The sequence below is a fragment of the Phacochoerus africanus genome, chromosome 5 (genome assembly GCF_016906955.1).
Source record: "Phacochoerus africanus isolate WHEZ1 chromosome 5, ROS_Pafr_v1, whole genome shotgun sequence".
Taxonomy (NCBI): domain Eukaryota; kingdom Metazoa; phylum Chordata; class Mammalia; order Artiodactyla; family Suidae; genus Phacochoerus; species Phacochoerus africanus.
Genome location: NC_062548.1, coordinates 97,968,422 through 97,982,588, shown reverse-complemented (window position 1 = coordinate 97,982,588; position 14,167 = coordinate 97,968,422). Strand labels below are relative to the sequence as shown.

Below are 14,167 nucleotides of genomic sequence, written 5' to 3'. Positions count from 1 at the left end.
CCTCCCTGAAGCCGGATAGCACAAAAAGTGTTTGTGCTGTAGGGTTTTGTGAGCGCTGGCAGAGTTCGTGCCCATGCAACACGTAGCATGAACCTGACACAGCAAGCACTCAGAAACTCCCGTGCCCCAGAGCGAGCCCTTCCTGTGCTGTCCCTCAGTGGAGTGGTTTCTGTCACCCAAAACAGCTCCCAAACGCTGGGGGCTGACAGTCGGAAGTGGGAGGGGGCCGCCGCCACCTATGGCTTTTCCCCCCGCCTCACCTGCCCTTCTGGTCTTGCAGCCGAGCTGTTCATGGAGCAGCAACACCTCAAGGAAGCAGGCTTCTGCATCCAGGAGGCGGCGGGCCTCTTCCCCACCTCGCACTCGGTACTCTACATGCGGGGCCGGCTGGCTGAGATGAAGGGCAGCTTGGAGGAGGCCGAGCAGCTGTACAAGGAGGCGCTCACAGTGAACCCCGACGGCGTGCGCATCATGCACAGCCTGGTGAGTCAGCCCCCGACCCCCTACCCTGCCGCCACTGTTCCCTGCTCTCCTGGGGGAGGTGGCCTTCTCCCTGCTCTGTCTTTCTTGTAGAGGCAGCCCATTCCCCCTCAGTCAGAGCCTGCCTGAGTCGATGAACAGATCTGGGAGGATGGGTTGATTCTTCGTGACTTCCTTTCTCTGTGTTTCTGGAAGGCGATCTAGCCCCAAAGGTTTTCGCTGATAGTCATCAGATTCTTGCCCTGGAGACTCGAAGCAGATACCAAAATGCCTTTTTTTTTGGGGGGGGGGTGTTGAGGGTGTCACCAGGCCCTCCCTGATCGTGGGGCTGCCTCCCCCACTTCAGAGCAGCTCCGTGCCTCCTTGTGGGATTCAGCTTGTGCCCTGGAGTGGCTGTCATCTCAGGTCTGACCTAAGCGCACGCTGCATACGGCCCCGGGGTGCAGAGAGAGGCCGGCAGCCCCAAGTCCTAGGACATGGAGCCAGGACTCGGGTGTCCAGGACTAAGTGACTTTCCTGTGGGAAGCGTCGGTGGCTGGGAGCCGGGTGCCGTTGCTCTTGTCCTAGCCTTGTCACGCCCGTTCTGGCTGATCATGGGCAAATCAGCTGCTTCTTGGAACCTCAGTTTTGCTTACCTGTGCAGTGGGGATTCTCTGGTCCGGGAAACCCTTCCTTGACAGGTGGAAGGGTAGGAATCAGTGTTTTGTTTTTTTTTTTTCTGTGCCGCCTTTAGTTGCTTTCAGAGAGCAGGTATCAGGATAAATGCAATGATCTGAACATGCACAGGCCCGCGTAGGCCCCGGGATTTCCGAAGCGTGACTTAGGAGCGCAGGGTTAGTAGTACAGTCCTCCCCTGTCGAGGTCTGGGTTTCACCTTGGGTGTCCCACTTCAAGGGCTCTTGGAAGAGAATGGCTGCAGGTGGCGGGAGAGTTATCGTTGTCGAAAGGGGTCTGATTAGTTGATGGAGTAGACGCCTCGGGGAGTTTGCTGTCGGCTCACTGTCAGGGAAAACAGTTCACCTCTGAGCATAACCCAGGCACGGATGGACGCAGGGATCATCTGGTGAGGATGTAACTGTCACATGGGGGGAGGGGCCGGACCAGGTCGTCTTTATTAAGGTCCTTGTGCACAGACTAGAGCAGAGATTCCCATCGCAGCCATATTCCCCCTGCCTCATTGCTTATAGGGTTTCTAGCTTAGACCCACGTGTGTGTCCGGTGTCGCTTGAAGGAAGCCTGCATGGCAGCGTCACATGCTGGTCCAGGTTGCCCTCTTCTGCACGGCTCTGGGTTGCCTTCCAGTCCGCTCAGCCCATGTTCGCGTTTGGCAAAGCACATCTCCCTCCCTCCCGCAATTCAGCCATTAGCTCCTCTGATAAATGCCTCCCCGGAGGTCACATCCAGAAACTTGATTAGGGAGCTGGGAGGGAGGATGTGGGCTCTGTCATTAGGCCTGCAGCCAGATGGCTGTCTTCCACTGATTGCGTTCTCGGATGGAAGCCGGCCGGCCGTGTCAGTGCCCCCCACCCCGCCCAATCCAGTACCAAGCACTGTTTGAAGCACTGGCATACCATTTTTTTCATGTATGCTTATTATTGTTTGTAGCCATTTTCCTGAAATTGAAGCCGGTGCCAAGGGTGGGTTTCCATGGTAACCAAGTGGCTGTCCAGAGTGGCTCCCTACAGATGTTTCTGCAAGGGTCCCCTTTCTCTTCCCGGGGTGCCTTGCTGATCTGATGAAATCAGAGCCAGGACTGCCCACTGTTCAAGTTACAAAGCAGCCAGAGGGGCAGTCGGCTCCAGCGTGGGCAGCCCAACCCCTTTCCACACTCTCTGTTCCTGCCAGCATCCCACACGCATGCATAAAGAATAGCAAATTGCAAGCCTGGAGAAGATTGGCTAAGCCCTTTTTTTTTCCCCCAAAGACATGGAAACGCTTTGGCGCCTTGGTCTCCAGCGTTCCCTGATCTAAGTGTCTTCCCTGTGCTTGTCTCAGACTTGGGACATCTGGGATCTAATCCTGGCTCTGGCCCTCATTCACGCGGGTGATTTAGGAAAAGACACACTTCCACGCTCCTGCTGTCTCCTTACGTAAATGAGTAATGATCTTCTTCATTCCTGGACCAGCGTTGTTCTCATCAAATGAGGTGACGCACGTGGAAGTGCTGCCGCACGTCTGCAGTGCCACATCAGAGAGGCAGAACACAGCACACACACCACACGCAGCGCTGCTGATCGGTCACAGCGCTCTTTCCCACTGAGCACAGATGGGACCTCGGGATCTTGTTCACCATGGTACTGTACGCTGGGAGCCACTCCCTTTGGTCTAAGTCGGCTTGGCACTTATATAAGGGATTCATTGTGAAAAATAGTCAGTAGAGAATGAAAGAGATACAGCAGTTGTCTTAGCCTGAGGTTGGCGCTGAGCTTGGAGGATTATCCAGAGAAAGAAACACAGAGGGGAACAGATTACTGCCCCCCCCCCATCCCCACTGAAGGCATTGCCAAGGCAGGTTCCCAGGGGGACATCCTGGCCTTACCACGCCGCTGCGGCTCTGTGAGGACATCGGCCTCCGATAGGTACAAGGGGAAGGAGACACAGCCACCCCGGAGACCATGGCCACCCAGAGCCTGGGCTGGAGGAGCTCTGGGTCTCCCAGTGAGCTCCCGATGCAGTGGCTGAGTCCCACTCTGTGTACATGGGACAGGAAATTTGGACACAGGTTAGAGAAAATCTCTCGGAGGAGAAGGCTATTGCTTTTGGGAGCCGGTGTTCAGACTTCTGAGAATATGACCTTTAGCCCAGGAGCATGTTCTCAGCTCTCTCTGTCCCACTGCCCTCCCAGCCCTGGATGTGATGGATCTCCACCCCGGGCTCAGCTCAGGCTTTTCCACCCAAATCAGGCAGGAAGGAGACACCTCTTCGGCAGAGCTGTACCAGCGAAGAGTCCCCACTGTGTACACAGCAGCGTCTCAAAGGGGTCTGTGCTGTCAAGCCTTGGTCCTCTAGGCTGCCACCTCCGCCAGCCTCAAGGATGGCCAGGTGGCTTTGGGAGCCTGCCAGGTGCAGAAAGGGAAAGGCATGCTCTCTGGCCATGGAAATTCCCAGCGAAATCCCAGGAGCAGATTCTGATGTTCTCTGCCAGCTCGGCCTCGGGTAGCTGGAAACCCCACTCACTCAGCCTAGGGGTTCCAAATTGAATTTACTGGCAGAAGAATGTAGTTAAGAAGGGGAAAACCAATCTTTACGTGCCCGCCCCCAAGGAAACGTGAGAAAGGAAGCAGGGCCCTTCCCAAGATCAGCAGAGGAGCTGGCCCTCGGGTGACAGTGTTCTTTTTCAGACAGGGCTCCGCGAGCTTGGCCTCCAAGGGAGCAGAGATGCTTCGGGAGGTCAGGGAGCCCCGGAATGACGGATGGAGTGATCAAGTCACGGGGAACCCCCAAGATGGGCTCCTTTGAGGTCGCCTGCCCTTGATGGTGGGAGGGTCACTAGCTCTGGCCACAGACTCACTCACTCTCCCTGCGCTCTGCTTGGCTGAGCCGGGAGTATGGATGCTCTGGTGTAACCAGTCTCACCGCAAGTGATAGCTTGAAAGCCACAGCCAGGAGTGGGCAGGCGCAGCTGCATCCCTGCCTTTTAGGGGGGCAAGGGGCGCCCTCTTCTGCCAGGGACAGATTCTAAGGGGTTGGGGTTCCTGGCCCCTCTGGCCAGGTTTCCCCGCCCCTCAGGTCACGATGTCTTCTGGAGACAGAGCTCCGGACTCCCTGCTGCCCCATCCTTCTGGAACCCTTTCCTCCTCAGGCACCCTAGCAGCAGGGGGAGACAACCCTGGCTGAGCTTGGGCTCTTGTGAACGAGATGATTTCTGAAGCAACCCTGGCTGCGTGACCCGGGCTGTTCTCTCTCCAGCTGCCCTGAGTGTCCTCTGGTGAGAGCTGGGGATGAGTCATCCCCCTGCTTCCCGTTGGGCTCCCAGCGGCACTGTCTTTAAGTGGGTTTGAGGATCAAGGGCACGGCCACGGCGTGTGGCCACCCCCAGATGGCCCCTGAGCTTCTTGGCTCCCTCTCTCCAGGCTGGAGTGGGCCACTTGAGGATGTAAGTCCCTAGCAGCTCCCCGCCACCACCCCTCTCCCCCGCCAGGGCGGGGCCTGAGTCCAGGAGGCCCAGGGCTCTGCCCCACCCAAACCTGAGGTTCTGGGTTGGGCCTTTTGCAGGTGTTCGAGGAATCCAGGCGGAAGGCTCTGCTCTCTAAGGTCAAAGAGGTGACCTCTGGCTGCACAGAGCTGCTTCCCCCACCCTCCTCCCCTGGCTGGTTCCAGCCACAGCTCTGGAGGGCGGGACCAGACAGGAGAGGTGACACACCTGAGGCAGACAACCAGCCCTGCCAGCCCTCAGTTACAGGGACACTGGGAGATGACGCCCCCTCACTGGCTCAGTTTTGCTTCTGTCAAATGGGGATAATAATTCAGGCCTTTGTGACCGCAAGTGGTCATTTTAGGACTCAGATGGACCAAGAGCTGTGAAAAGATGTCAGCTCTGGGTATTTTGGCCACCACTTATGCAGAAGGCTTGGTGGCAGGTGGACAGGGACCAAGGACCTCAGAGCCGCCTTTGGGGTTGCTTCTGGGGCTGCGTGGCTGGGACGGTTTTAAGTCCCCAGTATTGGAGGCAGCCTGTGCCTGGAGGTTGGAGCCCAGCCTTTGAGTCTCACTGACCTGGACTTGAGTCCCACTTTGCCTGTACTTGCCATGTAACCTTGGCCAAGTTCCTCACCGCCCACCCCCACCCCCTGCCCCCAGCAGCTCCGTGTCCTCATCTGTAAAATGGAAATTGCAATGCCCAGCACCCAGGATTTGGGTTACAGAGTTCTGTGAGTTAATGGCCCGGTGGTTGGGGTTACTTTTACCTTTTGCGCTCTGAAGTGTGGCTCCCAGGCCAGGTTTGGGTGCTCCTGGCTTGCAGAGAGAAAGGGAAGCCCAGAGCCGAGCCCCAGACACTCACTGTCACTGAGCCAGGCCAAGGAGGTACAGGACGTCAGCGCCAGCCACCCTACGGGTGGGACAAGAGTGTAGGCAGTGAGAGGCCAGGCTGGCCTCAGCTGAGAGCAAGAGCAGCTGGCCAGTGGCTCAGAGTCTGTGTTGTGGGATGGGGGGGGGGGTGGATTTGAGACCTGCTCTTGCCCTCTCGTGCTCCTAGGTGACCCTCCAAAAGGGGCGGGCCGGGCCCTGAGGCTGCTGGAGCCGAGGGGCTGGGAAGGCCAGGCTCTGGAGCGGCCCTGCCCTCTGGCCCATAGTTGGATTAGCCAGGTTCAGCCACTGCTTCCTGTCTTGAAAGGAGGAAAGGTGTCCTGAGCAGCTGAGTGAAATTCAGTGTCCAGCCTTCTGGAGTTTCCCAGACGCTGGACCAGACGGCAGCAAGGTCCCTGCCTCTGCACCCAGGACACCCCACCTGCTCTGGGCTTCTCCCGCCTCATTGGCTTCCTGAGCTGTGACAGGGAGGGGACTGAGGGTCCAGGCCGCCTGAGGGAACCGGAGGCCCCAGCACTCTCTGTGTGTGTGTGTGTGTGTGTGTGTGTGTGCGCGCGCGCGCGCACTCCCAGCGGGGAGTGGGGTGAGTTCTTGCACAGGCACCCCCGTCCTGGGGGTCTGTGCCTGCCCCACCCGCTCCAGTAAGGGAGGGATATTGCTTCTCAGGGGCAATGTCTTGCTGGCCATTTGACCTCCTGATGCTGTGGTTTTCTTGTGTGTTTTCTGGCCTCTCGCCAGCACTGCCTGCCCCAGGGCCAAGGGGAAGAGAAGGAAGGAGGCTCCGCCGTGTGAGGGTGGGAGGTGCCAGGGCTCCCAGCCCGCCTCATGCCTGCGCGGGCCCAACCCCTGGCACACACCCTGGACCCGCACCCCATGTGGTGAAGGTGGAGGCAGGGCCCGCTGCCTCTGGCCCAGGGCTTTCGGCAAACCTTAGGCCGGTGTGTGGACTCCTGAAGTCCGTACCCACCCGGATGCAGACGTGGACGGGAAGCTTTCTCTCGGTGTCACAGACTAGATCAGAGCCATGGGTGAACACGGTTCGCTTAATTTAGCCCCAGTATCAAGGGTCAGAAAGACTCATGCATCTGGAGGGTACAGAAGGCCAGTGCACACCCCAAAAAGGCCAGCACACCCCTGCCTCCTGCTCAGAGGGGAGCCTCTGCTACGGGGTCCCCTTCTCAGTGCCTGTCACAGGATGTTCACTTCCAGAATCCAAAGTCCAGAGGCCTCGCCACAGCCACCAGACCTGGCCCTGTGGGCCCAGCCATGTTCCACGGGGGCAGAGCCCCCTGCCTAGAGGTGGGACTGGCAAAGGAACCCCCCCCCCAACCCCGGGCTGTGACTCGCCCCCTCACCAAGCCTGTGCTTGTCTTCGAGCCCGGCTGTGACCCTCTGGGGACGGACACCACTCAGCCGAGGGGCCCACGGGTAGTTTCGACATCTCACCCATGGAGGCCCCAGGAGGAGGGAGGGACAGGGGTGAGCTCTGCCACGTGAGAAGCACGGACACCTCTGCTGCCCCAGAAGACCCCCACCTAGCTGTCAGCTGGGTGTTGGGGTCCAGAAGGAGTCGTGCCCCTCCGCCCCTCCTACAGGATATAGGACCAGCCTGTGGCCTTGGAGCTGCCCCAGCTGGGGGAGGGCAGTAGCTGGGTGTGGGCTAGGTTCTCAGCCTGGAGAGAGTCCTCGTTCCTGGTTGGGTTGGACAGGTTGAGGCTGACACGTCGGGGAGAAGCTGGAGTGCAAGGAGGGAGTCTGTACTGGCTGGAATGGGGGCCTCCCAGCACCCCGGGATGGGTGAAGGGAGGGCGCCTTCCCTGGAGCAGCACAGGCTCCTGCCTGCAGCGCCACGGTCCCCAAGCAGGGGGCTCCAGGGACCAGGAGGCTCCAGCAGCCTCCAGCTGATTCCCGGCTTCGCAGCTGGAAAGGCTGTTACAGAATCCCAGGAATGTGCCTGGAGCTCAGAAAGAAAATTCCCAAAATAACTTCTATAAATACTCGAGGGTAGGGGTGGGGAGGGAGCTCGCAGCCTGGCCCGAAGCTGGCCTGGCACTAGGGGCAGCCCAGCCCCAAAAGAAGGCGGTGGCTCACCCAGCCAGGACCTTCGTGCTGCCGCACCCCTCTGGGGGAACAGTGTCAGCCACTGAGTGAGGTGGGGTGCAAGTGGCAATTCTGAAAAGGGCAGGCGGGATCCTCCCTCCCCTTCGTCCCCATCCTGGCTGCTGCTCCTGACCCCACCCTGTCCTCCTGCAGAGAACCCGGCTTCCTAACAAAGACAGTCCCCTCACAGTCTCCCTGCAAACCCGAGACCAGACCCCAGCTGGGGTGGGGCTTCTCAGGTTGCCTGCCTTTGTGGCCCTACGAGGAGGTCACTAGGGACAGGTAAAGGCCGCTGGTGTGCCAGGTTTTGTATCCAGGACATCCCGCCACCCAGACCCTGTTGAGCTGCCGTTCTGTGGGGCTGGCAGTGCCAGGCCCCCTGCCTCAGCCTCAGGGGAGCACGTCCAGGATGGCATCCTCGAGCCCCCAGTAACAGCACGATCTCAGGTGACCATGTAGGCAGAAGGGGCCGTCCTTGGGGAAGACTTCTGGAGGAGCAGGGTCCCAGGTAGAGGAGTGGTGGCCAGAGGCTCTGCCATCGCGGAGATCCAGGAAGCGAGGAAAGAGGGAATGATGAGGGCGGGAAGGCCTGGGGACTCCGTGGCCCTGCCCCTCCCTGAGCGGTGCCCGTTATAGGCGTGATGCTCCGTCACCCTGAGCAGCATGCACGTCGTTCCCATCCTGGCGTGGGAGGCACAGCCGTGCCATCTCCCAGGTCAAGTGTCAGAAGCTGAAAGTCACTCAGCAGGTCTGGTCTCCTCTCTCAGCACAGGGTCGGGAGGGGTCTGCAGGGACATTGGGATGCAATCGGGATGCCGGTTCTGGGTTCCCACCTTCTCCCTGGAGACCTGTTCTCAGGGCAGCTGGGAGTCAGGGTGCCAAGAGGGTGCCGGACCGTGGGCCCTCAGCCCAGTGCCAGGCTGAGGGCAGAGCAGGTGAGACCTCGCATCTTCCTGGGGCGGGGCCCCGCTGAGTTGTCAGGCAGCAAACAGCTCGAGTTGCTACCAAACATGAACTGAACAGGCTGGTGTCTCGGGCAGGTGGCTGCAGATCCTGTTACAGGCCCTGGGCCTCCGGGCCCCAGCCTGACCCCGGTGTCTCCTTTCAGGCGCTAAGGTCAGCACCCCAGGGTGGGGGGGGGGAGCCTTGCCCTCTAAAGGAATCCGCTCTTCTGCACCCTCCTTGTCCCCCCTTCCCCCCACCCTGACCCTCTGTTCAGCTTGGGGACACTTCCATTTGCTGTCAGCCCCAACCTGCGCCCTGCTACCCAGTTTCAAATCCATCCTTGCAGAATCCCCACAGTAGCCTACAAAGGAGGACTGTTCGCTGCCCCAGATTACAGATGAGGAAACAGCGGCTCCGAGAAAATGGGCCACTTGCCCACGGTCACGGCCCTTGTCAGAGACAGAGCTGGGAGTCCAGCCCGGCCAGGTCTTCCGGCTCTACAGCCCTGGGCTTTGTCCCTCTACGTGGGACACACAGAGAAGCCTCCCCAAAACCTTCAGCGCCGCGAGGAAAACCAACCCTCCGTCCCACCCCAAACATACCTGTGCCCTGTTCAGGCTGCAGACACATCTGGGCCCCTTCCCAAACACCTACACACTTCTCAAGATCAGGGGTTTTTAAACTCATTTTTTAGCTGTAGAGCCCACTTTTCAAACAAAGTCTCCCATGGAAGCTCAATAGAGAAAACTTGGTGTGTAAAAACCACAGGGCCCCACCCCCACTCTGGGAGGCGCTGCTGGCCTTCTCCGTCCGTCCTCGTTGCTCCCCCATGGGCAGCACTCACAGGGCTCAAACCTTCCATTTTTGGTGCTTAATTGTGGTGTCTGGCGGCCTGTCGTCTCGCCTTCCTGCCCTCCTCCCTGTGGGCCCTGTTCCATCATGAGCTGCTCAGGGTCCAGCTCCCAGGCCATGCGGGCAGAACAGCTTGGCCTGGAGCCCTGCCGGTCAGGCTGGGCACTGCCCTCCGGTCCCCGGCAGCCCTGAGTCAGCACTGCTCCTCTCTGGCCAGATCCAGGGGCTGTGCCTCAGCCTCCACCCTGCCCCTGGTTCCCCTGTGCGCCCCCATCCCTGTGGTTCCCTGGGGACGGCTTGGCTCTGCCTCGAACAGCTCCCCTTCCCTGCCCGGCCCCCTGGCCACCAGACGGCCAGCCAGCACCTCCAGAGAGGGAGAGAGGGGCTTTTCTAGGGCTTCCTGAGCCCCATCTTTTACTCTTGCCTAATTGGTCGTGTTCCAGGCCCTCAGAGGACTTTATGAAATCAGCCATGTGCATCTTCCCCAGTGGGTCTCCATAGCAACGGAGGGCCTAACTCTGGGGAGTGCGGCGGGAGGAAAATGTTCCAGCTAAAAATGTACATGGCCATCCGTGGGCGGGCACCCGCGAGGGGGCTCCAGGCACATAGAAGGCAGCTCCTCAGCCCCCGCCTGTCCAGGAAGCCGGTGTGGTTCGGGCTTTATCTCATGTCTTTGAACGAGAGGCTGGCCCCCGGCGCTGTGTGCTGCTCTGTGACACTTTTGAGGTCTGGAACACACATGGATGGGTTGGTGCAAAGCAGCCTTTCTGGGACTGGAGGTCACAAGAGGACCCTGGCCCCCCCACCTCCCCACATCCTCCTCAGTGTGGGTGGACGGGGACATCAAGGAACAGGGTGCTAGTTTCACTTCCCAACCCTTTTGGAACCAGTCCCATCACTTCCTCTATCGCTCGGGGTCGTTGGAGCCAAACAGCAGGGCCAGGCCTCCTGGGTGGTCCTGACCCCTCCCCAGAGGCCCTCCCCTCACCCAGCATCCATCCGTCCCTGTCTCTGGCCATCTGACTCTCTTCCTGTACCCCTCGCCTGCCAGGCCAGGCTGGGCTGGGTTTTAGGTCCCAGGAGGGCAGGCTACTGCTGCAGGCACAGGACCTGTCCCTCCACCCTCAAGCCTGGAGTGCACCCTCCTCGGCCCCGAGTGTGCCTTGGGGAGAAGGGCGGTGCCACAGTGCAGCACAGGGACTCAGGGTCCCACACCCATGACTTCGAGTTCACACATGCCAGGCATCATTCAAGTGCTTTGCCTGTACTGTCGTGTAAACGTCACAACCCTAAAGGTGGGCCCGGTGGTCCTTCGCATTTACAAATGAGGAACCCAAGGGCCAGAGAGCGGTGACGTGCCCAGAGTCCCGCAGCTGTACTGGGGAGACCCAAAGCCAGGTCTGCTGACTTGAAAGCCCATCCCCTGGGGCCAGGAGGGGCAGAGTTCCCACTGCAGGTGACCCAGGAGGCCGGGCTGGAAGCCAGGCTGGGACAGACAGACACAGGCAGGACTCACATGGGTCACGACCTGTCACTTGACATCCCCAAGCCTGAGAGGCGGGCCCACACTGGCTCTTGGCCACACGTGCTTCTGCTTCTTAGCCCATTGGACACCCCTGGCCCGGGAACAGCCTCACTCACCCCACCCTGTGCTTGCTCCCCAGGGGCTGATGCTGAGTCGGCTGGGCCGTAAGAGCCTGGCCCAGAAGGTGCTGCGGGACGCCGTGGAGAGGCAGAGCACCTGCCACGAGGCCTGGCAGGGCCTGGGCGAGGTGCTGCAGGCCCAGGGCCAGAGCGAGGCCGCCACCGACTGCTTCCTCACCGCCCTCGAGCTGGAGGCCAGCAGCCCAGTGCTGCCCTTCTCCATCATCCCCCGAGAACTCTGATGCCATGTGGCAGCAGCTGGAAGGGAGGGCGGTTGACAGGCAGGCCTCAAGAGCCCGGGTCAGGGGAGGTGCAGGGCCTCAGGGAAATACAGCTCTAGGGGACACTTCTGCTGGCTGCAGCCCTCCTTCTCCTCGCCTCCGCCACCTCGCCCCTACTTCCCCTCAGGCCCAGCTGGGACTGGGAGCTGCTCATCTGGAGCTGGGTGGACCAGATTTGCATCAGAAACAAATCCCTTGTTCCTTGGAACTCGGACATCGTGGCCTTTATGAGCATGCAACTAGCTGGGAGGCCACATCAACGTGGGGACCTCTCTGCAGCGCATCCACATCAGCCAAGTGTGTGGTAAGGGTCTCCGAGGCTTGGGTACCTCCCCGCGCCCGTCTGGAAGCCCCGTACCTGTCCCTCTCCCGCAGCATCCCTGACCCTGGATTTTCCAACTTTGCACAAGCTATAGTCTCAAACCTCAGCTCTCTGCCAACCAAAGAGGAGCCCGATGAGCTGCCCTGGGGCTGGGCCATGAGGGTTCCCCTGTGTTCCTTCCTTGACCCCTCGGGAGACAGTCTGCCTGAACCCTAAGCGACTTAGAGTCGTGGTGACTGGACTTATCTCCCGAGAACCCTGGTGGGGGAGCCTCACAGCTGTACTTCACTGCCCCCACCAGGCCTCTGGGCCCTGGGGAGCCCCATGGCCCTGGTCTCACAGCCTACCCCTCAGGTCCTGTCCAGGGCACTCCTGGCTTGAAGGAGTGGAAGGTGGAAGAGGATGGACCTCGGGGTCCTCTCGCAGGTCTGAGTGAGTGGGCGCTGCTTGGTCTGGCGCTGCTTGGTCTTGCCCCGCTTTGCCCAGTGAGGCCAGCTGGGCCCCACTGTGCTCTTCCCCTGTCGCCAAGTGCCTTTGGGGCCTCTGGTGTCTGGCCAGGGCCACTGAGTTCCAGCCGTAACTAGCCTTCCATTTCTGCCTGCCCCCACCACTCTGGAAACATGCCCGGCCACCTCCTGCCCTGGGCCGTGGCCCCTGGGATACATGCCTGGCTGCTGGTCCCAGCCCTTGCTAAATACCTTGCATCAGCACCTCGTTCCTCCTAGCCTTACCTTTCCGGGCAACAGGTACAGTGTAAACCCCTCCGGGGGTTATAATAGAGAGACTGGCCATCTGAAGGACTGTCCTTAACACATCTCACCCCCCACAGCCCACTTTCCCCTCCGGCTTTCTTGGGTGACCCAGGCCAGACCCTGGCCATTTGGGTCCCTCCTGCCTGCGGCCAAATGGGGACTGTGATTAGAGACCTAAAGAGGAGCCGGAGCCCAGCACCTCGTCTCTGAGCAGGCCTCTGTGTCTGTGACACCCTCTCCACCGGGGTCCCAGGGTGCTGGTGGGTGGGTCATTTTCCTGCTGGCCCCCTCAGCCCTGCAGCATGATGCTCTTGGAATTCGCCCCAGGAAGGCAGTCCCCGCGGGCCTATCAGGGAATTCCTTTTTTATCTGCACTTTGGGTTTTCGTTTTCAAGCGCCATCTGGTACATTTCTCACTTGAAGGTGTGTGGAAAGCTCGGGCCAGGGCTGCCTCTTCTGTTCCTCGGACGGGAGGGGGGCTGTTAGAGACCCACCCACCTCCCGGCCCTGGCTCCACACTGCACACCCCGGGTGCTCCCAGGGGGAGCCCGTGCCTCCTGGCCTTCCCACACCGGGCTGAGGGACACTGCAAGGACACCAGGTCCTTCACCTCCTGGTGGGAGGATCGCTGTATGTCTGTGTGTATGTGTATAAATATATATATATGATAGAGATCTATTTTTATTCTGGAATTCTGTTTGGAAAAAAGTAAACAAGAAAAAGCAAACGCTGTTGGTTTACATGGGGATGCCCAACGCTGCTGGTAGTGAATGCTTGGTAATAATAGGAAAGGCAACAAATGCATTTTGACTTGAAGCGTTCCTTATAGGGAGTCTCCCAGGGCTGGGCAAGTTGCTGACAGTTTGAAACAAATGTCTGAAATAAAAGAGACCCGTGAAGGGAACGCAGGCTGGTGTGAAGCAGTGTGTTCATCTCTCCCCTGGGACAAGCGTGGAGAGGGCCCTGGAGAGGAGGCAGAGGCCTGAGAGGTCCCGAAGGCCAGGGCGGGCTGTGCAGGTGGGGGGGGGGGGGCGGGCTAAACCCTGGGGGCGTGGCCAAAGCCTGGAGGTAGGTGGGAGGGGGCCCGGAGGGGTCCAAGCAAGGCCGGCTGGAGGGGGCCGCCTCCTGGCCTGCCACCTGTCCCTCAGGTGGGCTTGAGACCCCTGCTGCCTCCAGGGCCCAGGGCCGGACTTGCCACCTGAACAGGAGAGACTGCCACAAGGGCACTGCCAGTGCAGCATCTTCAGCACTGGGCGAAAGCGCCAGGGGAGGGGTGTGTGGTGAGGATCCAGGCTGGTCCAGATCAGGCCCTGCTCTGACAAGGCCATGCCAATACTCTCCTCCCAGAGGTTATGCCATGTGGCAACATACTACAGATGTTACAAAACATGCATCAAGGGATGACATAAATGTACAGAGAAGCCCTGTTTTCTTCATGCACCCCAGCGGATTATCGGGTCTACCCCCAAGACCGCACCCACTCAATTTGAAGACAGCTGCCTTAAGGCATCGTCTGGAACTCGGGCTTGGCCTCGACAGAACTGCCCACTCAGCACGCTGGTCACCTCCACCCCGACCCCCAGCCCTATGCTCGGGGATGTCAGTTTTTCTGTCCTAGTGAGAAGGGCCCTTCTTGGTGCCTCTGGCGCCCAGCGTCTCTTTCACTGTCCTACTTTATTTCTAGAAAACACGTTTAGTCTTTAGTGATTAAACAATTAGTATCAGATTACTCGTCACACACCCTCACCCCTGGCTCCCAGCCC

General features: G+C 59.8%; 1 protein-coding gene across 2 annotated transcripts in view; it reads left to right on the top strand.

The window, feature by feature from the left end:
- TTC7A (tetratricopeptide repeat domain 7A) overlaps positions 1-13,313 on the top strand; it is a 134,555-nt gene extending 121,242 nt beyond the window's left edge. For both annotated transcript variants that reach the window (XM_047782133.1, XM_047782134.1), the window contains 2 exons: positions 281-483; positions 11,070-13,313. In XM_047782133.1, coding sequence (XP_047638089.1) covers positions 281-483; positions 11,070-11,291 — 425 coding nt within the window. In that variant the 3' untranslated portion in view covers positions 11,292-13,313. The remainder of the gene's footprint in view (positions 1-280; positions 484-11,069) is intronic.
- The last annotated feature ends 854 nt before the right edge of the window (positions 13,314-14,167 follow it).